Below are 27734 nucleotides of genomic sequence, written 5' to 3' on the forward strand. Positions count from 1 at the left end.
CAGCAGCAGACACGGGAGCTGGGGAACATCCAGCACTTTGGGACAGCCAGGGGCTGCATCAGGATCCTGAGTGGGATCCCAGGCACTGCCCCAGCTGCATCCTTGCAGCTGGCACGAGTGGATTGAGAGCAGCCTCTGCACTTCAGAGAATTCCAGACTGGATGGGACCCACAAGGATCATCAAATTGAACTCCTGGCCCTGCCCATGACACCCCAACAACCACACCCTGTGCCTGGGAGCAGTGTCCAAGCACTCCTGGAGCTCTGGGGCTGTGCCCATTCCCTGGGGAGCCTGGGCAGTGCCCAGCACCCTCTGGGGGAAGAACTTTCCCTGATGTCCAACCTAAATCTTCTCAAGCCAGCTCCAGCCATTCCCTCAGTGGCCACCAGAGGAGAGAGATCAGAGCTGCCCCTGTGCTGTCCCTCGAGAGGAAAGTGCAGAACTCGGTGTCTCCTTTTCTCCAGCCAAAAAGCCAAGTGATCTCAGCCACTCCTCAGATGGCCCCACTGGAGCCTTCACCATTTTCTTTGGAAAATGCTCTATCTCCACAGGTATCTCCACAGATGGAAAGCATCCTCTGAGGTAACTGGGAAGGGGTATGACTGGGTGCTGAAAACAGAACTGAGGTATAATTACACCAAGAATCTGCATCTTTATACACAGGATGATAGGGAGTGATATCTGAAGTTTTGTCTTTGTTTTGTTCAAACCAAAATTGCTGAATCTGATGCAAAAATCCATTTTTACAGAAGCAAGGATTTCCAATTCTTGGGGTTCAAAGCATGCTTCAGGAAAGAATTTTGTCCAAACACTTTCCAGTAGCTTTACATCCTTTTTTCCTTATTTCCAGGAGGCCCCAGCAGCGTGGGGGACAGCACGGAGGGGGCTGCACGTCCCCCTTCAGCAGCCCTGGCCACACAGCCCTGCTGGGCTGGGCTGGAACTTGGATGAGGCTCATTCCCAGGGGCCCTCCATTGATTTCCGTTGCCTGACGACAGGAAAGCTTTATAATCCTATTAACTAAACACCCTTCCAAGCAGCACTGGGAAGAGTGCAAAGGGGACTTGTATAAGCAGTCACAGCCACCCAGCCCCAGTAAATGCCCCAAATATGCCCCAAAAACTGGGCTGTGACACCCACAGTGGCCTGGGAGGGGTCAGTGGTGGCCAGCACAGGGAAAATTTGGATCCCACCATGAAACACAAGCTCTGGCTGCGGGTCACTGAGCCAGGAGACTTTGCACAGGGACGTGGTGCCCACACAGGCAAATTCACAGGAGCTGGTCCCTGAAATACTGACAAATCTCACTGCACCTGGTCCTCCTTATGGGTGTTTGACAGCAAAAGATACACAGCTTGGCCCAAAATATATCAACATTCCGTGGGAGAACGGGAATTTCCTTGCTGCTTTCTAAGGAGAAAGGATACATTTAATTGTATTTGTAAAATGTTTCAGGAGTGCAGCCCGCCCCTCCCAGTCAGCATCGACAGTTTGGGGGGGAAAAAGCCATAAATCGAGCACGCAGGGGGTGTAAAATCCCAATTTCCAAGGCAGTCCCGGGTACCCAGAGCCATGTGGGTGGGAGAAGCTGCCAGGCTCTGCTGAGCTCCGAGGAAAGGCAGGGAGAGGGGATGGATGGAGCAACCATGGGGACTGGGACAGGGATGCAGCAGGGACAGGGATGGAGCAGGGACAGGGATGGAATAGGGACAGGGATGGAGTAGGGACAGGGATGGATCAGCCGCAGGGACAGGGACAGGGATGGAGCAGCAGCAGGGATAGGGACAGGGATGGAGCAGTCTCAGGGACAGGGATGGAGCAGGGACATGGATGGAGCAGGGACAGGGATGGAGCAGTCTCAGGGACATGGATGGAGCAGGGACAGGGATGGAGCAGGGACAGGGACAGGGATGGAGCAGGGACAGGGATGCAGCAGCCGCAGCTCCTCCAGGTGTCACACCAGGGGTGGGAGCCTGGCTGTGCCTCACCCCTCTGGAATCCCGGCGGGATCCTCCGAACGGCAGGAGGAGGGACACAAAGGCATTTCCAGCGGCAGAAAGGCACCTTGCCCCGGCGGTGGGAGCGTTTGTCAGCCTCCCCGTGCCTTCGGCTGCTCACACAGCACTGCGAAGGGCCGGGGCTGCTGTTTGCCCCGACGGGTGCAGAGGCACAGGGTGGGCTCTGTCACGGGACGAGATGCCACAGCACCACCAGCAGTGCCACACACGCAGGGACAGCATAGGAGGCTGGGCATGGTCTTCTAAACCACCCCTGCCTCCTTTTGGGGTTATTCCAGTGGGGTAAAATCAGGGACACGCAGGACAGTGTCCAATCCAACACTGGACATGGGCTCTGCCTTCCAAACCCCCCAAAAGGCACAGGGCTTGCACCAGCCTCGTTATTTTGGTGGCACCGAGGACAGCACAGGCACCAGAAGAGCCTTCCTGTCACCATGGAAATGCTGAACGGGAGGGTTTGAAGCCTGCTGGGACTTTCAACCTCTGAGCCAAGAAAAACAGAGCCCTTAAACATCCACAAACCCTCGTTTGTACGAGGGGAAGATTTGTGCTCCCTTTGGCCTGCAGGTCATGGGGCAGAAAATGTGGGACTTCTCCCAGGGTAAAAACCTCATGGGCTGAGATAAGAACGGTTTAATTATTGAAATACAGTAATAATGATAATAATGAAAAAGAAAGGACACCCAGCCCTGCTCCTCCAGCCTCCACACAGGCAGAGCCCAACCCCTGCCCTGGGCCAGCTGCCCTCTCCCAGGGTGCACCCACAGACCCCCACAGCAAACACCTCTGCACACCCTGACCACAAGCACCACCGTGGGAAGCCTCCTCCATCCCCTCCCAGCAGATTCCACCAATGGCTCTGCCCCAGGGCTGCCCAACCTCCTTGGAGAGGGGCTGGGAGCAGCCAAGGTTCCCTGAAATTCTGGACCATGGCTGTGCTCGTGTTCCTTCAATTCTGGACCATGGCTGTGCCCCTGTTCCTTCAGTTCAGGGCCATGGCTGTGTCCCTGTTCCTGCAATTCAGGACCATGGCTGTGTCCCTGTTCCTGCAATTCAGGACCATGGCTGTGTCCCTGTTCCCTGTCATTCAGGGCCATGGCTGTGCTCCTGTTCCATCAATTCAGGGCCATGGCTGTGCTCCTGTTCCTTCAATTCTGGACCATGGCTGTGTCCCTCTTCCTTCAGTTCTGGACCATGGCTGTGTCCCTGTTCCCTGTCCTTCAGGACATCAGCAGTGCCCAGGTGTGACCAGGCTGTTCCTGCCTGCCCTGGACTTTGCCACGCCACCCTGGCTGCCCGTTGTGATTCACTCCAGAGGTGTCACACCCCCGGGGGGGTGAAGAGCTGTGGGACACTGCCGAGAGGGACAGGCAGGAAACACTCGGTGGGAAATCCGCTGCGGGACGGAGCCAGCGGGGCCGAGGAGCGGGGCAGGGCGGCTGCCGGGGATTTCAAAGGGACCTCCTGGCCGGGCTGGGGATGACCTCGACCTCCCCGTTGTTCCGTGCCGAGGGCTCGCACGGAGCCGGCCGGGCTCCTCCAGCGCTTGGCAGGGTTTGCTTCCTGCCGACAGCCCAGGGTGTTTATGGCAGGGGAGTGGGAAACGGAGTGGGACTGCACGGAAGAGGAAAGATAAAAAGGGGCAGCGGAAGCCCCGAGAAGCCCATGAGGCAGAGCCGGGTGTTACCAGCCCAGGGAGAGCAGGCTCACACAGCCACATCCTGAATCCCAGCACAGCATCTCCCCCAGGCTGTGCCAGCGACCTGCACGTCCCCTCCAGGATGCCTGGAGTGCTCCCGCAGTGATTCCCCCTCACAGCACTGCCCAGCCCAAGGCAATGTCTGCAGCGCACCTCGCTTAGCTTCTCTGCTCCTCCCTTTCTCTTCCAGACCCTACAGGGAAGTGTGGGGCCTGATCTGGGCTGCCTTGACATCTCACATGTTCTGACATCCCACAGCTCTGCCACCACATCTAAAACTTCTGATTTTCTCCAGATGCCCCACAGGGCAGGCCAGACCAGGAATGGCTTCTCCACCCTCTCTGACCCATCAGGCCACCACTGCACCCCTTCCTTCTCCCCAGCCCCTTCACCCTGCTTCCCCTTTCTCCCATCTTTGGAGCCTCTCTCCAGGCAGGGTGGTGAAGAACATGAATTCCAGCTACACCGATTCCAGGGATCATGTGAGGCTCGGCAGGGACAGGAGCCCTCAGGGCCGCAGCAAGCCCGGGAGCACGGAGGGGGCTGTAAATCCGTGCAGAGGATGAACTCCCGCTGCACTGCAGGGCCTCGAGGGAGCGGAAACTCCGTGATCCCGCAGCACCGAGCCGCCTCTGACGGCAGCTGATGTCTCCAAACGCTGCCTTTGACCCGCGGCCAAGGCGTGCAGAGCGGGGATGTCGGCGCAGACGGCGACAATCCGCGGAGACACCCGCGGTGCCTTGGGAGCCGGAAGGTCCCCACGAAACCCAGCCAGTTAAACACGCAAATCCTCGAGGAAAACAGGCGGCTGAGCCCAGAGCAGGTCACGCGGGCCGGGCTCGGGCGATCCCATCGGGAAAAGCCGTCAACATCTGCAGCTCCGCCAGCGCATCCCGCGGCTGCCGGGCGGGGAGGGATGGATTTCGATTTGGAGCACCCAAAGAGCTGGCAGCAGCTGCCACAGCCACCCCTGAACGCCAGGACTGTGCCAGCCCAGGCACAGCGCCCCGGGCACGCGGTTGGCGCTCCTGATGTGACACCGGCGGCGAGGATGCGACAGCGACACGGGCAGCCCTGCCTGGCGGCCCCAGGGAAAGGTCAGGGCCGGTTCCCTGCTGCTCACGGAGTGCTGGGGGACAGCTGGGGCAGGGCTTGGCTGGTGGCAGCGGCGACAGGCACAAACGGGAGCGGCGGATCGGGGATTTCTTTTTATAGGAAGGACGCGGTGATTGACGCGGCCTTGCTGGGGTCTCCCTCGGCTGTTCCCTCCTCCATGTCCTTCACACTCTGCAGTCGCTAGATGGGCTCCAGCACGTTCTCTGTGCTGCTCTGCCTCTCATCCCGCTGCCCTGTGCTTTCTGTGCAAACCAGAGCACACCCAGCTGTGGCTGGCGGCTGCGGGGCCAGAGCTGAGACCTGCGGGGATGGAGCACAGCACAAGCACGGCTCCTCCTGGGCGAGCAGTGCCCGCACGCCGAGCTCTGCTTGTCACAGCAGAGTCCAGTTTGGCGTGCTGGGCTTTCCCAGGGAGCCGGACGCTGGCTCTGTGCCCGCTCCCATCACCGCTGACCCTTCCCAGCGCTGAACCCACGGCAATAACTCATCGGGAAAACAACAGTGCCATCTGCTGCACGGCCCCGCCGGGCTCCGGGCAGCCCTGGCCGGCCCACGCAGGGTCACACAGCCTGGCAGCCCCACCGGGCACAACACAGCCCCAGGCAGCAGCATCGCTGCAGAGGGAAGGCGGCCCCACAGCTGTCCTGGCGCCAGCCACAGCTGGATGGCCTCTGGTTTGCACAGAAAGCACAGGACGGCAGGATGAGAGGCAGAGCAGAACGTGCTGGAGCATGTCTAGTGACTGCAGAGTGTGAAGGACACGGAGGAAGGAACGGGCTCACTTGGCAAAAGCAGGCAAAACCCTCCTTCTCTATCAGCCCCAGGAGCTGAGACACATCTCTCATCCTCTCCACAGGCAAGGGGAGGGGAAGAGGGAAGCAGTCCCTAACACTCACCAAGGGGATGGGGAAGAGGGAAGCAGTCCCTAACACCCACCAAGCCTTGGTGAGCTCCTTCTCACCATCCTGAGCATCTCCTTCGGAGAGAAATCCCAGATCCTGGCACTAGGCACCATGCACTCCCCCAGCTGAGCTGTGTCACCTCGATATCCCAGGGAAACTCCAGGTGGTGGGGACACCTGGGAGGGCAGGGTCAGCCTGAGGGAGCTGGCAGCAGCTCCTCTGCCCCTCCAGGCTCAGCACCTGTGTGCAGTTTCCAGCTAACCAGCCCTGCTCCACGAGTGGTGGCAGCTTGGTGGCAGGTGAAGCAGTTTCCCTGCACACACTGCCTGGAAAGCGTGCTGGCATCCTCCTCAGATGGGTTGCTATAGCAATGGGAAAGGTATCAGAAGCAAAATCCATCTTGATGGATAGTGCAGATTGCTCTGGACATCACCACCTGAGATCAGAAGCTCTGATTGCCCTGTTCAGGTCCAGCAGTCAGGCACCATTTAGGGAATGACAGAGTGAAAAAACTACGAGGAGATGAAAACCACAACCCCAAAGATGCCCAGAATAACCAAAGCCCTGAAAATCCCCTCATTTCTTCACTGAACAAACTGGCTCAGAGATAACCCACTGCACTGAGCTAGGGGATGTCAGATCCATCATTACAACATCCCAGAGATTTATTCTGGAGCCTGCAGCAGTCGCTGCATCCTCTGCTCACGTCTGATCAGCCCAGGCACACAGACCCGGGCGTGAGTGGGAGCTCCAGATGGAGCGGCTGAGCCGTGCCGAGGAGGGACTTTGCATCTCTCCACCTGCTGCCTCCCAGCCCCTGCTGCCAGCTGGACCCTCCCTCGCTGTCACTTGTTGCCAGCTCGCCCCCCTGCCCCTGCAGAGCAGCACCACGAGTTCACTCCCAGCCGCTGGAGCCGCTTCAGACGCTGGGGGCAGATGAAAGGGGAGACACGAGCAAAGGCAGCTCCCGCCGAGCTGAGCTCCCTGCGCTCGCTGCCTCCTGCCCCCAGCCAGCCCGAGGCTGCTCATCCACCATCTGCTCCCTTCTCCCGCCCAAACGGCCAGAGAGGGACAGAGGGGATGAGCCTGCAGCCCTGGGAGCTTGCTTCAGGATGGAAGCCGCCTTCTGAGCCAGCTCAAGAGCAGGTTTCCCTTTTGAAGGCTGAAATTCACCCTTGCACGTGAACCTTGGCTTTCACATGTCGGGACACCTGGAACAACACACCTGCAGCACTCAGAGATGGAAAAATCCTCCTTGTTTGCTCAGCTTATTTACTTTGCAACACTCAGTTTTACCAGTTGTTTGTGTGGGTCTTTCCCTTAGCAACCAGGGAGAGGAACATTTACAAGGCATGAAAAATGTAGCTGTGCAGCCCTCAGAACCGGCAGGGTGCGGCTGCGGGTGCAGCTGGAAATTCCTCTTAACTGGTAGCCACAAACAACGGGACCTCAATGAATTGCACCCCTTAAAAGGCAGAGTGGCTCATCCCCTTCAGCAGGAGGAACCAGGACTTTAAACCTCTGCTCTCCACCCACGCAGGATCCTGGGCTTGGGACAAACATCTCTACGTGCCTCAGTTTACCCATATAAAATACACCTATAAATAAATATATAAAATGGAGTGAGCATAAAAACGTGACAGGAAGACTAAAGCTGAGAGCTTAATGCAAATCATTCTGTAGGATGCCACATGCATTCCCAACATGGGAGGCTGAGCTCTGGACATCTTTTTCCAGACAACCTTATACCTTTAATTTTCTGCATCTCCCAGCGAGATCAATCTTCCCACTCCATAATAACAGAAAACTCTCTTTCTTGACCCTAGGCAGGATCAGGACCCAAACTCCTGTATTTTGGTTGCCAATCCCCTTTTCCAAAGGGACAAGCCACCATCCAGCACACAGCAGTGTGGCACTAGGGCCTGCCTCACACACGTGCCCCCAAGAGAGTTGATTCAGCTTTTTAATTGGGCTGGACCAAGGTGAGTGAGGCCCAGACCAAAGAGACCCACAGGGTGCAGGAGGCAGCTTTGGAATGCACATTTTCCAGTCCAAAAATGGATCCCAGCCCACTTCTCCAGCACAGCATCAGCCCTTCCCTTTATTCATTCCTGGTCTCCAAGGAGCCATTGCTGCCCACTTATGTTCCCAGCACCCCCCAAGGGCAGCAGCACCGCCCCCCCTTCCCAGGGATGGGATCAAACATCAGAAGAAGAAGAGAAAGCAAAAAGTCAGAGGAGCATCAGGACCAAACCCAGAGTCATGCTCTGGTGCCACCCCCAAATTTCATACCTTTACTTCACCCTCCCCTACCCCAAAAGCACCAGGGGGGCTGGGAGTGCAGAGCTTTAGCCCACCTCGGCTCGATTTAGCTTCTTTGCCCTCATAAACACACCAGGCAGAGACAAGGGACCTGCTGATGCCCCTTGGCCTGAGCCGTGCCAGGGGAACCGGCCCTGGCTCGGCTCAGCAGGCAGCAGCGCCAGCCTGCCAGCAGCATCGCAGCACCGCGGTGCTGCAACATCGCAGCGCCCTCCGAGCCTGTCCCAACCCGTGTCCCTCTCCTTCCCCATCCTTCAGCTCCTCTTCTCCCAGCCGCATTAACCATTACACAAACAGAAAGCCAAAAAATCAAGGAAAAAACATTGAAAAACAGACTTCCCCCCGCTTCCTCCGCAAAGCTGCTGCTTCTCCTCCGCCAAAGCCCCGCTGCACACCGGGGGCCCGGGCTGCTGGCACGTACAGTGACCCCGGCTCCAAGAGGCAACAAGGGACGGCCACCTGCAGCTACAGAGCCCAGCGAACCCCGCAGAACCCCCGGCGCCGCGTCCCCATCCATCCCCCGCCGCGGACACGCGCGGGAGCCCCGAGCCCCGTCTGACGAGACGGGGACCGAGCCCGGCAGCAGCGCACGGGGCCGGGGCAGCTCGGAGGGACAGAAGCTGCGGGTTCCCGGCGCACTCACCTGGCTGTCGATCATCATCGTGCCCCGCTCATAGCCCCGGGGCCGCGCCGAGAGCCGCTGGCCCCGCTGCGGGTGCCGGGGCCGCGCTCAGGGCCCCGCCGCGCTGCCCGGCGGCCGGGGGCGATGCTCCGAGCCGCCCATGGGGCCCCGCCGGCCCCGCCAGCGCCGAGCGCCCAGCGCCGAGCGCGGCCGGGAGAGCGGAGCGGGGCGGGGGCGGGAGCGGGGCGGGCTCCGTTACCGGCAGGGAGGGGGCGGCTCCCGGCTCCGCCCGGGCCCGGCAGGGGGAGCGTCTGCAGCGGGCACCTCGCTGGTGCCGCCCGCACGGACACCGCTCCGGCGGTACCGGGGCGCTCCTTGGCGTTTTGGGGGTGTTTTCCCCCCGGAGCGGGAGCCGGGGAAGGCACCGGGCGGACTCCGCCGGGGAGCGGGCGCTGCGGGTGGGGAGCCGGGAGAAGAACTTGGGGCCGTGGTTGGGAGAGACCCCCGGGATCCCTCGGGCTGTCCGGCTCAGGAGGAGAGGCTGGGGTAGCCAGGGCACCCCACGGGGCCCCGGCCGCTCCTCTCCGCTGAGCCCGGCACAGAAATGGGGCGCGGGGGGACCCCCGGGCAGCGCTGCTGGGGCTGCGGGAGCACGGTCCGTGCGGGAGCAGGGGAGCCAGCGGGGTTGCCCTGGAAACAGCTCCGGTCCCCATCGTTTGTCATGATGAGGCCGATGCCATGAGCCATTCCAGGAGGAGAAGGAGCCGGGAGAAGGCTGCGCCAGTCCAGGGCCGAGTGCTCCCAGCCGCTGCAGGGCTGGTCCTGGGCACAACACCCCGTGCCGGCCCCAGCAGCCATCCCCCCTTTCTGCAGGGTCACAGCGGGAGTGAGCGACAAGGCACAGCCCGCAGCACCTGCCCGTGCCGCTCCTCCGTGGCTCCGGGCCAGCTGAACCAGCAGCTCTGGCCGGGGAGCGCAGCCAGGAAAGGAGAAGGTGCTGCCAGGGCTCTGCCTCTGGCACTAGATGCTGCTACAGAGCAACATCTTTCTAATTATAGTAACGGTGTCAGCGAGAAACACAGCGAGAAAAACACGCACGTCAAAAGGTCTAGAGCTATGTGATTTGCTGCTGGCAAAACTCGCTAAAAACCACACTGGAATGAAGCGCTTTTTAAATGTAATTTGTACTCATCTGGCTCGCTTTAAATCGGCTGGAGGTTCAGCACGGGAGCAGGGGGATGATGTGGGCATACAAGCAGTGGAGATTTGTGGTTAAAACTGCCTTTTTACTCCTAAGGCTTTACACTAGTTTTACACAAAACAGCGACATTTGGTGGATCTGTGTTTCAGCTAAATATAGCACAGGAAAAGTCACGTCAGTACAGCAACACTCGTGGGGAAAGGAGGGAGTCTGGTGGGCAGGCAGACATTCAAATGTCACTCTTCAGATGGCTTTTTCTAGTGATGATTCCCTAAAACATTTGATTGTGTGGAGCAGAACTCCAGGGCTGGGGATTTACCGTGAGTAAAGCACAATCCAACCCACTCCTGTAACTCCTTCTCCAGTTCCTGCTGTCCCCAGAACCCCTGTCACTGTCACTGTTTCTGTCACTGTCACTCCACCTGGAGAGCAGCTGTTGCTCTGTGTGTGTCACCCCTGGGGTCCCACGGGGACTTGCAGGGGCAGGAGGTGAAGCAGAGCAGGTGGGATTCAAGTGAGAAAATAATAACCTTGGTGCTAAGAGCTGCCCTTCGGGATTAGAGCAAATCCCCACTGAGAGCAAACACAGAGCAAGAGACAGAGAGTCCCTCCCTCAAAAAGCTGAACAGGTGAGACAAAGGGCAGGCAGGGCAGTGATCCCAGCAGCTTGGCAGGAGCTCCCAGCCTTCCAGCTCCTTGCCACCACCAGCTGCACGAAGGCAGCCGGATGCACGTGGCTTTTGCACAAGCTGGTTTTGTGCAGGGAGTGTGTGACTGATGTTCTTACCCCCTCTGCTCAAAGATCATCTCATTTCCGTGCCCCACAGGCACAGATCTCACCCACAGAGAGTTTGACTAAGCCAGTCCTTTCATGAATGCTTCTGTGTGGTACAAAACGACATTTTTGGTCAAAACTGTCAGGGGACATCACCTGTGGGAGGGTTATGGGAAATTCAAACCAGAGAGGAAAATAATCCTAATCTGGCTAAGTGGAAATGATTCTTGTGTTATCAGTGGGGAGAATGAGAGGATCAGAGCCTGGCCACACCTCAGATCATATCCAGTGCTGGAAATTTCTGTTTCACATCACACAGAGAAATTTGCCCTTTGGGGGTGGATGCACTGGGCAAGACAGCAGCAGGGAGAAGGAAAGAAACAGCCTGTCAGATGAGCGCTTAAATTAGAGGGACTATGAATGATGAGTCTGTTCCAGCCGAGCAGAAAGGGATGGAAGGAAAAAGGGGCCCTTGGGAAGGCAACAAGCTGCAGCTCTGAGGCTGGGTCAAGGGCTTGAGTGGGAAATACCTTGAGAGCACAACCACATGCCCAGGCAGTGGGGTTTATTTACACGTAGTGATTCAGTTTTCATGCAGTCCCCTGCGTTCCTAAGTCTAAATTCCTTTGGCACAAGAACACATAAGACAACGTTGTCCCCCGTGGTGAGAGTGGCACTGTGCTGCCTTCCTACCACGTGCCTCAGTTTCCCCACTGTGCACTGGGTGTGGGTGGGGAATGCACATCAGAAAGCAGGTCCTGGTGAAGCTCCCACTGTGCACACAAGCCTCAGGCTGCATAATCCAAACTGGGAGAAGGAAAGCTGGCTGCTGCTGCTGGGGGAAGGGGATTAATCAGCAGGAGATGACAACAGAAGTCCAGCCTTCCATTAATTACAGGAGGGCACGAGCTGATTCAGGGAGTGTCTCCCACACGGCGCTGTGGGGTTTTTTTTTCTGCAGACATTCTCCTCTCCCTGGAGGCACCAGGAGTTTGTAGGTACTGCTTCAAACCACAGCCCCGTGGAGCAGAACTGTGTCACACAACACAAGCCATTCCCCTGGGGAGAAGCTGCAGGCCTGCCAGGAAAATAAACATGTTTGGCACAGCACAAACCAGGCCATTATGGTGTCAATCAGAGGGCTGAGGATTCAGCCAAAAGGCAGCTCTGATGCAGAGCTCAGACCAAGCCCTTCACAATTTGTTCAAAACAGGTACCCCAGAAACACAGACCACCCTCTATCACCCATCATCTGTGCTGCAGAGCTTCCTCTCACAGAGGATTTATGAGTATCTGCACAGAAATCCAATAATTAACGTGGCAGAAGGAAGCCCTATGGCTGCAAATCCAGAGCACTTTCCAGCAGAATAAAGGCATGAGGGGAATTGGCCATTGCCACAGCTGATCTATAGATTTGTGGCTGCTATGGAACTTCATGTTTTTCTTGGAATCTGAGTAGTTTTCTACGAGGTCTAGCCCAGCCCAGCCACGTACTGACACCAGGAGATAAAATTATCTGGCTTGACTGGACAGTTCCTTCTGGCTGGTAAAGAATCCATATGCATATATGTATAATTAGCATAATGAGAACCCAGTTTCAGCATGGCCTTGAGGCACTAACTCATTTAACAAATAAGAAACAGACAGTATTAATCCTGGGCTGGTTGGAACTGTATCTTTCTGGAAATATTTGGATAAGTATTTTTCCTCACCATTTTGGCTTAGATGAGGTGCCTGGTTACCCAACATACATGGCAGGGGTTTCAGTTCTGGTTTAGTTATGCAAAGGGGCATCTTCCTCCTGCACCACATCACTAAGAACAATCTGGAGAAAATGTAATAAAGACCCTTTGCTGGATTAAGCACAAATCAGCCAACCCAGCTGCCACTGGGGCTTTGGGGCTGGAGGTATTTCAGGTACCTTATCTATATTATGGGTCCGTGAAAGCTTTTCTAATTAGTCTTCTGGAAGATGAAATGCCTGCAATGACAGTGGCAAGTGCCATTTCCAGCCTGCTCACAGGACTGAAATGGCTCGTTAAGTCATCTGCAATCAGTGGTGGGGCCCTAAAGCTTTGCATACTTGATTTGCTGCCATACAGCAATTTTCTCATGTGAAGAGAAGCAGGAACAGTCAGGCACCTCTTTCCTATTTTCCCTCTTTTTGCCAAATTAGCTTTTTTTAAACTATTTTTTTTATTTTTTCCTTTTTGCCCTCCCCCTAAAATGTTCCCTTAGAAACAGCCCGCTCACCCTTTCACCCTGCTCCTCCTCTCCCCGGTTCCCCACAGCTCCCGTGGCCTCTCCCCTGCTCCCCGTGAGAGAACAGGGCCTGGCGTGCTCAGCCCTTCGGTAGCACAGGGAGATGATGTTTATGGCAGCCCTGCTGTGACAAGGGAGGTGGCACAGGCACCCCTGTGTGACCTCAGCTGCCAGGGCTCCCCCAAGGGATCTGCCAGGCTCTGAACGCCTGGTTCAGCTCCTCAGCACATCCAAGGAGAGGAAATGTTAACCCCAGCCCACTTCCAGCTCCACACTGAACTCCCAGCTCCCCCAGAGCATTTCATTGTGGAATGAAATCATCCTGTTTGCTGGAAAGGCATCAGCTCGTGCTGTCAGCTCCAGCAGCTTCTCGCCAATTTATTTCACAGAGCTCAGAAAAATTGGAAAGGGCTGAAGCAATGGAGAGGAACATGAACATCTCAAAACCAGATTTTCTGTGTTGGAAAAGATTACATGATCCACAGAGACATGTGACCCAGGGAAAAGGTTCAGAGCACATCTGTGATTGAAATAAACCTGAAGGAGTTCTGTCTGCTCTGATCCGTGCCAGTTCTGTCTAAACTTGGGTCTCCAAAGCACAGACTGGAATTTGGGAGATAACTTCTAGATGAGTTCACACTGTTTGTCCTGTCAGACCAGGGCTCTTACTGGCAATGCCTGGCACCAGCTCCCTGCTGAGAATGTCCAAGAAATCCTGCTGCACACCAGGCAGGGACAACGAGCTCTGAGTGCAAGTTTCCTCCTGATTCTGACAAAAGGCGTCAGTTTAAATCACAATTCAGGAAATTTATTGCCCTGCAACGTTCTTTTTTTTAAGTTAAAAGGTCTTTACCAAAACCCAAGGTCTTCCCCTCCACAGGAACGTCAAATGCCATTTTGATCTTGTTAAATTTTCCACCAGGCCTCAGGAAAACACTCAGGCAAAGGCAGCTACAGCCATGCATTGGATAACTGGCCTTGTGGATGCTTTTTTTGTGTGTTACAGTCTCGAGCAGGACATATTTACAAAGAGTGGGAATCCAGAAAGCTTTTCAGTCTCACCTGCACTTTGACTGCTGCTTCTGAAATGCGTTTACACTCTGCTCTCCAGAGGAACTATCCACACATTCCCTTCCCAGTTTGCTCCTACCAGGAACAGAAATTCATGGTGGGGTACATAATGCAGGAACTAATTTTGGTGGGTTTGTCTGCGTGGAGGATCTCTCTGCGGGGATGGTCAGTTTCTGACCTCCTTGTAGTTCTTATTCACAGTGGAAAAACGTATGAGGCGGATTTCGGGTGGCTTTGGCTTCCTGTCATCCCATATATACTCTGGAGAAAGCAGCTTGGAGGGTTTGTGGGACAGGAAGTGCCTGTTGAGGTGACTCTCCTCCTGCCAGGCTGCCATGATCCCGTTGGCTTTGTCTGCCAGGATGGTCATGTGGCAGAACTTGGTGAACTCATAGACCTTCTCGACCAAGCCCCCAAACACGGCCCCTCCGTAGTAAAAATCCCCTTCTCCCTTAGGGATGAAGGCTGCTGAGGAGCTCCTCCTCTCATAAGGGAACTGCTCTCGTGGCACATCGAAGTAGCCAGGGTGGATGGCTGCCACCATGTCCCCCAGGGTCTCGGGGCCCCAGGGGTTGTGGAACACCATGTCGATGTCCAGGCAGAAGAGGTAGTGCACCCGGCCGTGGCTCTCCCTGGCCACGAGCTGGTTGATGGCCTCCATCCTGCGCATGGAGATCTCCTGCCAGCTGGGGTATTTCTGCACGGGGACGGTGACAAGCCTGCGCCCCGGCTGCAGCTGGCGGCGGGGGATGCTCTGGGGGCTGTCGGTGAAGATGTAGTAGTTCACGCGGTAGCCCCGCATGAAGTGCTGCTCCGCCGACTCCAGGAAGCGCCGCACGAACCTCGTGTACCTGAGCAGACACGGCCCGTGGGGCACGGCAGGGACAGCCAGGGCCTTGCTGTGCACCTTCTGCAAGGCCTTGGAGTGGTAGAGGAGAGGGGGGATGCCTCAGGTTTGGATTTTATATGTTTCAGATTCTGTGCAGCGTTAGTGTGCGGGTCTGGGTTCATACCAGGGGATGGGGAGCTCTCTGCACAGAGCAGGGAGACAAAACAATCGTTTCAGATTCTGTGCAGCCTTAGTGTGCGGGTCTGGGTTCATACCAGGGGATGGGGAGCTCTCTGCACAGAGCAGGGAGACAAAACAATTCCTGCTCCAGCTGGGCACCAAGGACAAATGATCCAAATCTCAGGCCCAAGAGCACAAACAACATGGGCTGGAGAGAGAAAAACAAGATGGGACTCCATAACCTAAAGCTGGATTTGGACAATTAACTCCAATATGCAAATGGAGCAGAGCTGATCAAAGTGAGAGACCTCAAGACCAGTTGTCCATTTTTGGTGTCCATTTTTGGGTTGTGCTGCCCAAGGTGGATCTATTGAGGCCTCTTAATAAATCCCTACTTTATTCTTTAGCTCCATCTAGTCTCTGTTCCAGGTCAGCCTTCACAAGGCATCAGGGGAAAGGCCTCCAGCTGAAGGAGGGCAGGGTTAGATCAGATTTTAGGAAGGAATTCTTCCCTGTGAGGGTGGGGAAGCCCTGGCACAGAGTGCCCAGAGAAGCTGTGGCTGCCCCTGGATCCCTGAGGTGTCCCAGGACAGGTTGATGCAACCTGGTCTAGAGGAAGGTGTCCCTGCCCATGGCAGGGGGTGGAAGGAGATGAATTTTAAGGTTCCCTCCAACCCAGCCCATTCTGGGATTCCAAGGGGATGTGGGTGGATTATGAAGAGCACGTTAGAGAATGCAAGACAAGGAGTCAGGAGAGTTCACTGATTACCACTGCAAGAATCCACACACTACACATGCAGCAGGTGTAGTGGAGGATGAGGAAGAGGTGGATTATCCCCATTTTGACCAGCTCTAATTCCCAAGCCACCTGCTAATTGTTAAAAAACACTGCCCACACCTCAGGTGCCTCAAGTGTTGTCATCCCACGGGCTTGTGTGATTACGTGGGCACAAAACCCCCCTATAAACTGGGACAAATTTCAGGAAAAGGAAAGCCAAAATCATCTTTCCACAGAGGAAGGGCATCACCCCAAGGACTGTGCCCACTGAGTGCTCCCCTTACTTTCCAACAGCAAAGGCTGTCACCCCTATGGTGAGGTTCAGGGGTCTGTAGGCACTGTCCAGGATCTCAGGATCAAAGGTCCCTTCCCAGACGATGGGGGCCAGCCATGGTGTGACTGTCAGCACATCCTGGCGCCTGAAGGGGGAAAAAACCAGAAATGTTCATGAAATGTAGCAGCTCCTGTTGGTTTTGAGGCCAGTAAATGGGAAAGAAGCACAAAAAAGGCAGCTAGAGGAGGGTGTGAATCAGCATTAATTCGCCATGGAGGGTATTAGCCTCAGATATTTTCTCCCTGCATTCTTATTTGAGGTTACAGAGCATGGATATTTCAATTCCTGGGCTGAAATTAAGCACTTAACACATCAGCAAAAACCTGAGGATCTGCTAAAATCTCATTTAAGGACTTTTCTGCTGAGGAGAGTTTAATGACCACTGAACTCTCAGAATGGGAAGCTGTGCCTATTTGCTATCTGCCTGATGCAGAATGTTACAGACAGATTAAAACACAAGTAATAATAATAATATGAAAATTACTATTAAATATAGCCCATTACTGTGTTATTAAAACACAGCTTGCAGCATGACAGCTTATTTTTCCAGTATTTATATATAGCTCCAACACATTCAGATATAATTTAAAATGCTGTATGTCAGCCAGCATTCAAATGTGTAACAAAGTTAGAAAAAAATCCTTAATCTCCTGTGAGGGAAGTGGAAATACTGAATATAAATGCAGCAGAGTCTGATTCTGCCCTGTTACAGCTCTGCAATGCTGTTTCAATTTGCTGCTTTGTTTTCAGTGTTCCATTCTTGCCTTTTTGATTCTAAAAGGAGATGTCATTTATGGTGGAGCCTGCTCACATTCACTGCAGACCAGGAACTGGAGCCCTCTGCTAATGAAATTTGTCACACACAGCACGTGGCCACACCTGGGGGCTGCCACCTGACACAGTTCCAGGGCAAAACAGCACCAGAACCAAACTGGGGGAGCTGTGGGGAGCAGCCTGGTCCAGTCAGATCCTCCAACCCAGATCTATGCTTTCAGTCTGAGAGGATACAAGAATAACACTTTCACTCCTTCCTGCAGCAATGAAAGATTAAATTATACAGGAAGAAGAATTTGGGTTGGGGAAAATGTACTGACTGATCTGTCTTGTTTCTGGGTTGATTATCCTTCTTATTGGAGAGGGAAGGAAACAGGCACGTTCATTTCTCTAAGCTTTGTAAATGTGATTTTGCAGGGCTGCCCTGGCTTTCCCAATGGGTCATGGTCACCCTCTCAGTGCCAGTGAACCCCCTCCAGAGCATGAAAAGCTTCAAGATTCTCCCCTCCTTTGTCCCAGAATATACCAGCTGATTTAGCACAGAAATTTATTCCAATACAGAAGAAATATTCAGGCTGAGCACATCCTGAATATGTGGGGGAAATAATATATATATATATAGTGTGTGTACCAACAGGGTGTGTTTACTAGCATGCAAAAGAATGTGGCTGTTGAAGGTGAACTGCTCCAGATAAAAGTCAGACCAAAGGAGGCTGTAACAACCTGAGCTTGAGGAAATTTAACAACAACTCTCTCAAACAGAGAGTTTGTCCAAGCCACTTCTTAGAGCTGCTGTCCCAAATCTTCCCTTAAACTCCCTGCTTTGGCTGTGTTTGCTGCAGGTCACACAGAGCACCCGCTTTGTCTTGCCCTGAAATGGGTTCAGAGCTCTCCCACAGCTGGTTCCAGCTACAGCACACCTCCAGAAGGTATTTCCCACTTTCAGATATTACAGATCTGTAACATCTTACATCCAGATAAGAGAAGGAATTTCTTACATACAGATATTACAGATCTGCCACCTCAAAAAGAGTTCCTGGCCACGACAGAGCGTGTGTGTGCCAATGTAATAATTGGGAATTAACAGGAAGTGTGTTAATGAGTGTACAGTAACCAAACCCAACCTTTGGGCAGCACAGGCAGCTGCTGACACACCCCTGTGGTTGGATTCTCGTGGAACAAGGTCCTGCTCAGTGTGCCCCAGGACTCTGGAACTGTGAGTGCTGCAAAGTGCCCAAACTAAACTCAGCAGAAACAAAGTTCAAACAAAGAAACTTACTTTGGCGCCAGCACTCTTGGCTGCTGATAAAATAATCTGTAAAAAGGAAGAAATACCCATTGAATAGTGCATGAATATGCCTGGAAGAGAGGAGCAGCAGTTTAAAGGTCAGGAGATAAAAAGCAAGTACTTACTGGGGGAAAAGCTGGATTAGCTTCTCTTCTGTGTATTGGAGTTTCATGGAGCTGCATGATGGGGTGGGAGATGAAAGGGATTGTTATACTGTTCTTAAAATATCAGCCAAGTTTGGCTTCAGGACCTGCTGTGCAAATCCAGCCCGAGCTGCTGTGGACACTGCCCTGCCTGGCCCAGGGTTAGGCATCACCTGCACACCCCTCCAGGGCTCCCCAGAGGGACAGAACACACACACAACAGGGACAGAGAGGTGCTGGCAGCAGTCCCTGTCTCTGAGGAAATCAGACTGGGGTTTAGGGGTCAAAATCCCTGTGGGACTGTCAGCAATAATCATGTATGTGCTCCATGCCCTGCAAAACTGTTCCTGGTCACCTGGAGGGCTGAACTACCTGAAATAATCACATTTCCAACAGCATTCAGAGAAATAAGCACCTGACCAGACACAATGGTTTGGAATGGGCTGGAATAATCAGAAATACCTCCATGAAACATAACTTTTTTTCTATTTGCATGGCTTGGTTTTGTTTTTACAAGAACAGTAGGTCACGGTAAAAGCCACAGCTTGTGGTGTCCCAGCCCTGGGGCAATGTGGCAGAGAGGAGGTCACTGGGGCCATGGCCCTGGCCCCTGCACAGTGCAAATTCTCTCCTGTGCAGCTCTGGGAGAGCTCTTGGCAGCCAGGCTAGGTCAGGTACAAGCTCAGGAGGTATTTCCCAGAAGCAGCTGCCCTTCATCTGCTCAGTGCAGAGCTCAGGTGCTGCCACAGCACAAACACATCCCTGGAGCTGGGGCAGAGCACAGATCTCAGAGGAGGAACAGGAGCCTGATGAGAGCTGGGGGTTACTCCTGACTGTGCCAGAGCTCCTCCTGAGCCTGTTCATCTCACCTCTGTGCTTTAGGTGTCTCTGTCTAGTCAGTGGATGCTGAGAGCACAGCTGTGCATGGGCAGCTGTGGGATTACACCCTGATAAGGAACCTTTTAGTCCTGGGCTCTGGGACCCACAACAAACAAAGCCTCCCTCACCTGTGCAGCTCTGGTAGCTTTTTGTTTTAAGAGAGTGACTAATTACAGCTTCACAAATAAAGAACAAGCCCCTTGTTGGTCACTGTTTGTGTTGCCAGTGAAGAGCAGGACTGTAACAATGAGCTGTGTTACTCATCAGGCACAGAAGAAAATACTCACAAGATTTCAGGGCAGGGAAGGTAGTAGGGCAGGTAGTGCACTTTTCCACCCCCAGCTACAGCCCTGTGAGAGCAAAGAGACGTTTTAAGATAGGAAATGTTGAAGGAAACCTTCCTAGGATTTTCCAACATCACCTAAGGACCTGGCAAAGATTTTGAGAAGTAACTCTGGCTAACTCCATGTCTACTTTATTAATTAGTGTAGGATCTGCTGTGTTCACATTTTAACACAGTGTCCTGCTGCTGAGGCAAAATGCAGCTACCCACAAGGTGAAAGTACAGCAAACTGCAGCATCATAAAAATGCAATAATTCCTAATAATTTAATAATTAATATTTTCATACTTAACAGAAATGCCTTATCTCAGATTCCCTTCCGAGGATGTTTGAGTTTGCTCCATAAGCCATACTCAGTTGTCAGAATATTCAGTTACAAAATTCTGTGTTTGAAAGCTGTGATGTCTGATAGTCCCTGGTGATGCTGGAGTGAGTTTGGACTGTGTGAAGAGACAGATAATCACCTCTGCTAAGGCCTGAGCTGAAATATAACTGGAATATTCTCTACTCAAGCATTTGTTTGTGAGTCACTAAGGTGTTAGCAGCCTGATTTGGATCCAATTGCTCTTTTTTCCTCTTTCCCTCAGGGCCTTCTCTCTCTACCAGTGCTCCTTTATCTATTACACAAATTGCTGTTCTTTCTTACAGCTGGAAGAGGGGCTTCCCACAAAATGCACAGCCTTTATTTTTGTGTTCTAAAAGTTTTAGCACAGGATCTACACAGGATGTTTTAGGTATGACCGAGCTGGCCAGCAAATGCTTACCAGATAACTGCAGCAACACCACCCAGGCAGACAAGAGATCCCAGCAGCACCTTCCTGGAAATCATATCTTCTGGAGGAGAAGGAAGGGCAGCTTCTGAATTCCAGCTGCTTTCACTCTGCAAAGAGCAAATACAAAGGGAAGAGGGCTGTAAGTGCCTCACTCTGAGAGAAACTGATCATTTCTCAGAGGAGGATGAAGCTTCTTGGTAGCTTCTCTTTCAGTCTTTCTGAAGTGATAAACACAGAAGGCATCAGACTGTAAGAGCCAGGGCACTGAGGCAGATCTGTAAAATGTCTGAGCAAGTTCTTCATTTCAGGGAGCTTTAACCCCAGCTCTAGTGCATGGGGAGCCTTTCTGATTTCATTCCACTTTCTGTAGATTCCATTCTTTCACCTCAAGCACGCACCCTTTGCAATTGAATCAAATCACTCACACCTGTCCTATCAGAGAGCTAACACAGTTTATCACCTGGACTGATTAACTCCACCTTTCACAGCCCAAGAACCACCTGGGCACTCCCTGCAAAGGTGCCTGAAGGAAAGGTAAACTGAGGTGTGAGACCAGCAAAGGAACATTACACAATCCTAATGCACCTTGGGTAAAGATTAAGCCAAGGAAATGACTTCCTTTACAACAGCCATGAAAATCAACTTTCCCAAGCCCAGCAGTCTTACCTTAAAAGCTCAAATCAATCTTTTTCTCTGTTTACAGGGAAGTGCTCACAATGTGAATTTTGGTTGGTCCCCATGATGAACACAAAATGCATTTGTGTGGGGCCTCCAATACAAGCACATTAATTGTTATTCCTTTCATTATTAACTTCAGGGAGGACAGCAGCAGGGAGCTGTGGATCAGGCTTGTGGGTTTTCATCCCACTGCTGCTTCCTCAGGACCCAACCAGATGTATCTCCAGTCAGAGCTTTCTACTTTCTAGAATGTGATTGGAGCCTGCAGAGAAGGAAAAAGAAAATAAAAAGAGAAAAAGGCTGTTTATCAGCCATTTATAAAGATGGTAGCATTTATACTAAGGGGAGGAACTGGTACATGATGCTTCCTGGAGGGTGCTGGAGTAATCCCAGAGGTCATTACTGGCCCTTGGTAAGGCACAGGACAGTGCCAATGGATCTGAACAGGCAGGAATTATTTTCCTGCTTTAGTTTCTTTGGCTGGAAAAAGACAAGTGGCAAGAAGTCCTTTAATTTGCTTTACTGTGTCACACAGAAATCTGCTCTGGTGCTTCTCCTTCACTTTCCTTTGAGAGTATCTAATTAGCTTTCACCAGGAAGCATCACAAAATCCTACCTAAAAATATTGACTAACTATATATATACACATATATCTATGTATATGTGTGCATCTATATAAATATATATCTTAAGGCCTTCCACCACTTAAAGCCTTCATGGATTCACGCTGAGCAGTTCTGGACTCTTGCCTGAAAATGCTGCAGATCCAAAAACACAGAAAGAAGTACAAACAGCCTTCCCCCCCTAGGCAGTTGTTCTGTGTTTTGACCAGCTTTATCTCATTCCTGTGCTAGTTGTGTCATAAGAGCTGCTATGCTGACACCAGGATTTGTCAGTGCCACGTTTCTTACCTTGTGCTTGATGCTTCCAGCACATGCAAAGCAGATAAATGTGCAGAAGGGGGTTCAAACTGCTGTTTTTCAGGCATTCTTTGAGAGATGGCTGCACACAGAGCAGGTAGGAAAGCCCTTCTCATCAGCAGGCTTCCAAATTTCCAGCCAGGATCTCACCTGCTGCAGTCCAGGTCTGAGCACTCTCCCTTTCCATACTCTGATGTTTCCTTCCCTCTTCTCTTCTGTGACCTCCTTCAATCTTTGTAATTGTCTAACTACAAGGTCTGGGATTATTTCTGTCAGTTCTGACTGGACTCTAATCAGCCCATTCTCATGAAATTGGTGTCAAAGCACCCCAAATTCCCCTGCTGAGCCCTCAGCAGCGAAGTAAAGCTGGATTGCCCCCCAAAACTGAAAAGCTGTCACAGTTCATGCATTCCACAGGACATCTGCCTGCTTTGCAGGACCTCAGCACTGGGATGACATTCAGCCTGGGCCCAAATGCAATCCATGTGTTTTCTGTGGAACCTCTCCCAGCCAGGTGGGAGGCACATAAAACCTTGTACTTGACTTCATGGAAACAAACTCAATTTTCAAGCTATTTATTTTTCTAAAACACCAAGCCCTGACTGAATCCTGCTTTCCTTGGGGTTTGCAGCCCCTCCCAGCTTGATGCCACTTTCCAATTGCATAAATATCCTCTCAACATTTCCACCCAAAGCATAAAGGAATACACAAACAATCCCACTTTGCAGAGTCTCCTGGCGATTCCCATTTTCTGCACCTGACCCATGCTCTATCTCCATGGCATACAGAGGCTGAGAGCACAGAATTTGGGTGATGGGGAAGGACAGAGAATCAAGAACAGAGAGAAGAAAGGGGACTGATAGTTGTCCTCAAACCGGGCAGTAAAATTAACAAAGAATAAAAAAAGATCTGGGTGTTTGGTTATTTTAGTGCAGTTTCAGCACTAAAATAACCAAACACCCAGATGTAATGGACATAGAGCACTTCCATGTGTCTTTTTACAGAGTAAACATCTAATCCCTCAGGAAGAGAAGTACACATATTTTGAAATATTACATCATTAGGAGCACAGCTGATGCATTCCCCTCTTATTTTCAGTTTCTGTGCTACAAACCTGCCAGAGCACTAGAGCCAGCTGAGAGTGAAACATCCTTTGCATCTAAAGCCTTCTCAGTGAGGTTTACCTCAACTGATGTACAGTTTGCCATGAATACAGAATGAAATTTTGCCATGAAAACAGAAATGAAATAGATGTGGTTGTAGCTGATGAAAGAATCTCCAACCAAATAAAAATCCCAGCTAAAGCATTTTTAATAGTTACTCAGGTTCCTTGACTTTGTTCAGAGAGTTTTTTTAAAAGGGATATGGCTGAAAGTAGCTCTGTTACTCCCAAATGAACTTGCTTGACCTCCCAGAACAAAGCATTACTTTATCTTCAAGCCCTGCTTGGAAAGCATTCTGGACAGCTGATAAATACCTCACTTGTAGACCGTTCCATGGAAAATATTCTTTGCAGAGCAACTATTTCAGATTTCCAAACGTGGATTTCAGATTTCTACAACTGAAGTGGCAAGCTGTGAGTGCAGGGCTGTTCGGAAAGTGAAGATATCCATGGGGAGAGCTCCATCTGTGCTGAGGAGAGGTTTCCTTGCTGGACTCCAGCGTGGAACAGGCTGCAGGAACACAAATGTGTTCAGTCACACCTGAGGCTTGAACACAAATTTAGCACAAATGCACTGCAGAGTCTCAGATTACAGCTGCACCAGGGAGTTACCTGGGCTCTGGCAGGGATCCAGCTGGGAAGCACTGCACAGCACAGCCTGCATTTCCCTCACAGCACATTCATCAGCTTTAGTCATAAGGCAGAAAAGAGCTTCTTCCAAAAAGCCAGATCAAGAGAATTGAGAATTCAATCAGACTCAATTTATAACATCCCTGTGCTCAGTACAAATTATCAGTTCACAGCAACCAAGATCAGGAGGGCATCAGCAAGGTTTGACTGATCTCAGGGGCAGAGTTGCTTTATTTTCTGGATGGATTGTTCCCACCAATCTTCCCCAGGCTGAATTGCCAGCAGCCAAGCTGTAATTTCCCTCCTGAGCTGGGCAAACAGCTGCTCAAGTTCACATTTGTATTTCTGTATCAACAACAATAAAGGACAAAATTGGTAACGACCCAATACAATTTTGCACTGGTGAACTGTGCAGAGAAGAAACCCTTGCAGGCACCTGTGGTTGCCAGAAATTTTTTTTAACCTAATTTTTCATTATTGCCAAAGACAGACTTGGAGCCAATCCTTCTACCATCAGGATCAGCCAGTGTGTCCCATGGATGATCCAAAAAGATCAGTTAGCTCCACAATAAATCCATGCATGTGTACATGTGTTTATGTCTATATTGACCTAATGCTGATAAAACACAACTTATAAATGAACAGCACTGCCTAAAATTGAAAATTATTTCCAGGTTTCTTGTGGTGGGGAGGGTAAATGAACCCAAGATTCACTCTCCAAAGGTATCATCCAAGTTCATATAAGCAAAGGTTTTACTATCTTTGTGTTGAGATGAATCCTATGTTTGGTGTTTTTGCCTTTTTGTTTCCTCTTTCCCATTCCCAGAAGATGCAAAGACACTGTGCTGCCCATCAGAGAAAGCGACAGCAACTGACACTTCTCCTTTAGAAAAATAATAATTCCTATCAGAAATCAGCCAGAAGGTTTTTTTTTAGGATAGAAAACTTTATTAACAAACATACAACTGTTTTTTTTAGCACGATGAGGCTGGGAAGCTGTGGCAGTGCCTGCCCCACAGCCTGGGACAGTGACACACCCCGTGTGACAGACCTTGGAACCCCAATGCCAGCAGAGCTGCCACGCTCTCACATTAACCCAGCTTTTTTCAAGTCCTCTGGCAGAACTCGGCCCTTCTTCCGGGCCCTGGCTTTCTTCTTCTCTATCCTCTCTTTCTTCTTCTTCTGGATGTTCTTCTTGCGCTTGTCCTGCCGCTGCTGCATCTTTTCCACCACCCTCACAGTCCGTTCCTCCCACTGCCTCTTGCGCTGGGCTCTCCGCTTCTCCTTGCGCTTCAGGGCCTCCTTCAGACGCTCCTCATCGTCACGGATCTTCACCCCTTCTGCCTTATAGAGGGCATTTGTCCATTTTATCTTGGTCTCCAGCTCCTGAGCTTTCTTCTCGTCCTTCTCCTTGAGTTCCTCCAGTTTATTCTTCCGGGTCTCCAGCCTGCTCAGCAGCTGCTTGTAGTTCTTGCCTGTCAGAGGAGTGATATTGCCTTTCACTGCTTTCCTCTTCTCTTTCTTCTTCTGGACCTTGTTTAACTCATTCTCCTCATGAACTTTAACTCTGTTGAAGACAATGTCAGCTTTGCTCTCCTCCTTTTTGTTTTCTGGCTCTGCTGGTACCTCCTCAGTCTCTTTCTTCTCCATTTTTGCCTTCATCTTCAACTCCTTCCGTCGGCGTTTCTTTCTCTCTCTCTCATACTTCCTCCGCTGCCTCTTCTCCAGCACTGCAGGGGTTAACTCCTTGGCATTATCCTAAGGAGAAGGATGGACATGAATGAGAAGCCTTAAAGGGTTAAAGCAGAAGTAAAAGTGGACTGTCCCTCAGTTCCTGATTTCAAACTCCTCCTAAGAAGCACCACCTGTGATGCGAAGCTGCGTCTCAGCTGTTAGAGACACTAAACACATTACAACATTTCAAACCCTTTGCTTTCCCCCAACAGCCTGTAGCTGTTCTCTTGCAGGCTCTCACCATTTTGCTTTTTCCTAAAAATCACCAAAGGCACGTTCTCTTTGAAGCTGGCCACATCTTTTCTCACAGGTTTTTCCACAGAACATACAGAGGTCACCTGGCAATCCCTATAGGCAATTCCTTATGAGCTGGAATTAGCTCAAACCCTGAGCCTGTGAGATCCTGTCCCCACACGCCCTGGGAGGCTGGGGAGGATTTCAGGTGCACAAACACACATATGGATACACATGCAGAGTCCCCATACCTGTCCAGAAGCCTTTTTAATCTTCTCATGGAGTCTCTGACGCAACAGACTGATTGCAGAAACAGAAGGGGAACTCAGCTCACTTTTACTTCCTGAAAATGAGAGGGAGAAAATAAAAATACTTAAAAAGCAGCACCAGCTAAACAGTAGCACTTTCTCTGGCTATGGGAAAAACTCTGGGAACTCTTTAGATGCTGTGAATGGAACGGAAAATCCAAACAAACCCAGAGTTTCTATTTCATTAGTTTCTTTAGAATTTCCCCTTTCATCATTCAACACTGCCAGCAGTGGCCTGGCATGCCCTGGGGCTGCCTGGCAAGCCAAAGACAAGTACCAAGCTTGTGGAACAGAGAGGCTCAGGACATCTTTTCTCTGTGATCTGGCTTTTCATTGTCATAAAAGAAAGCTGAGCTGGCAAGACGGGGATTGTATCCACGTGTAATTCCCAAAGTTACTCACATGCACAAAACCTCTGCAGTTCAGTTAAACACCGTTTCCAGAGAGCCACCCAGTGGTGATGGCACAAATTCCTGTCCATAGGCAAAAGCTTCTGGGGCACATGAAATAAGCAAAGATGTTCTCAATTTAGGCTTTCCAAACTAGACTTGTGTGAAGCAAGTGAAAAGCAGCCAGCTCAGCCCAGGTCACTTTAATCAGACCATGGCAAAGCTGAGATTCTTACCTGCAGCCAAACTCTCCTTTCTGTTCTGTGTGCCACCCCGTGGAGATGATTTGCTGGCTTGAGGGGCTGCTTTCTGTCCTGGAGTGGGTTTACTGCTGTTAGAAACCACTTGTTTGGCTGAAGGAGCATTCTTCTTCTCAGTTTGCTTCCTGGGCTTCTTTTTCTTCTGCTTTTTGACCTGTCTGCCAGCATCCTCGGGCTGGCCCGGCTTAGACACTAGAAGGCAAAAACAAATTACACAAAAGAGAACAATGTTACATTCCCACTCATAACATTCTGTTATTACTGAACACAAAAGTTCCAGCATCGTAATGCGTATCTAAATGTTCAAAAATTATACACTTCAGGATTTATTTAATTAGACCAAACATCCTTGCACACTTCTGTAAAATCCCACCTCTCCACATCCATAATAACAGAGAATGGACACCACTGACTTTCAGGGCTCCCAGTACAATGTGTGCAACGTGTTCAGAAGCTCCGTGTTTGAGCAGATTGGTTTTTTTGTTAGAAACGGGCACGATCCCGGGCCAAGCACCCCGTGGGGGCACGGCTGTCGCGCCCAGCCTCCCAAAAACCGGCCGGAGAGGACAGAACCGAAACATTACAATCCCAGTACCAAATTTCCTCTTCCGCGACTCCGGGGCGTGCTGCACGCCGGCCCTCCTGGCCAAGCCCTGCAGGTAGGAGTCCTGGGCGGCCAGGCTGGCCATTGCCACCCCGGGTCCCAGAGCTGTCCGGGACAGATGGGGACAGCGGTGTCCTCCTCGTGGAGCCCCCGGCAGGAAGTGATGGATGAAGCGCGCCGGCCGGGAAGTGACGGCAGCGCCGGGCGCACGGAGCCGCCCCCGCCGGGGCTGCCGCGGGCTCGGCACGGCCGGCGCGGACCGACGGCGTCCCTCGGTCACACCGGGGCTGCTCCGGGCTCTGCTGGAAGGCTGCGAGCCCCGTTCCTTCCACACACCTCCCCGGAGCCCCGCAGGCAGCCGCCGGTTCGCCTCCGCCGCACGTCCCGAAGCTTTTTTTTGCCAAACCTCCGTTTATTGGAGGACTAAAGCGAGCTTCCCCCCGCACCGGGGTGAGGTCCCCAGAGCACGGGCGAGTTTGGGGATGGTTTGTGCAGCCCCTGTACGG

General features: G+C 52.0%; 3 protein-coding genes across 3 annotated transcripts in view; all 3 read right to left on the reverse strand.

Annotated features, from left to right (window-relative positions):
* RALGDS (ral guanine nucleotide dissociation stimulator) overlaps positions 1-8874 on the reverse strand; it is a 58156-nt gene extending 49282 nt beyond the window's left edge. Inside the window, exon 1 of the mRNA XM_041483914.1 lies at positions 8702-8874. Coding sequence (XP_041339848.1) covers positions 8702-8719 — 18 coding nt within the window. The 5' untranslated portion in view covers positions 8720-8874. The remainder of the gene's footprint in view (positions 1-8701) is intronic.
* A 5281-nt stretch (positions 8875-14155) lies between these two features.
* On the reverse strand, positions 14156-20365 carry LOC121362457 (globoside alpha-1,3-N-acetylgalactosaminyltransferase 1-like). The gene is made up of 6 exons (XM_041483966.1): positions 20301-20365; positions 19482-19544; positions 18298-18348; positions 18164-18199; positions 16061-16195; positions 14156-14840 (listed from the first exon to the last, which is right to left on the reverse strand). The coding sequence occupies exons 1-6, from the start codon at positions 20363-20365 to the stop codon at positions 14156-14158; spliced, it is 1035 nt and encodes a 344-aa protein (XP_041339900.1).
* A 4261-nt stretch (positions 20366-24626) lies between these two features.
* SURF6 (surfeit 6) lies at positions 24627-27683 on the reverse strand. The gene is made up of 4 exons (XM_041483916.1): positions 27220-27683; positions 26601-26816; positions 25919-26010; positions 24627-25457 (listed from the first exon to the last, which is right to left on the reverse strand). The coding sequence occupies exons 1-4, from the start codon at positions 27311-27313 to the stop codon at positions 24786-24788; spliced, it is 1074 nt and encodes a 357-aa protein (XP_041339850.1). The 5' UTR covers positions 27314-27683; the 3' UTR covers positions 24627-24785.
* Positions 27684-27734: the final 51 nt, after the last annotated feature.

The sequence above is a fragment of the Pyrgilauda ruficollis genome, unplaced genomic scaffold (assembly GCF_017590135.1).
Source record: "Pyrgilauda ruficollis isolate IOZ18807 unplaced genomic scaffold, ASM1759013v1 scaffold62, whole genome shotgun sequence".
Lineage (NCBI taxonomy): Eukaryota > Metazoa > Chordata > Aves > Passeriformes > Passeridae > Pyrgilauda > Pyrgilauda ruficollis.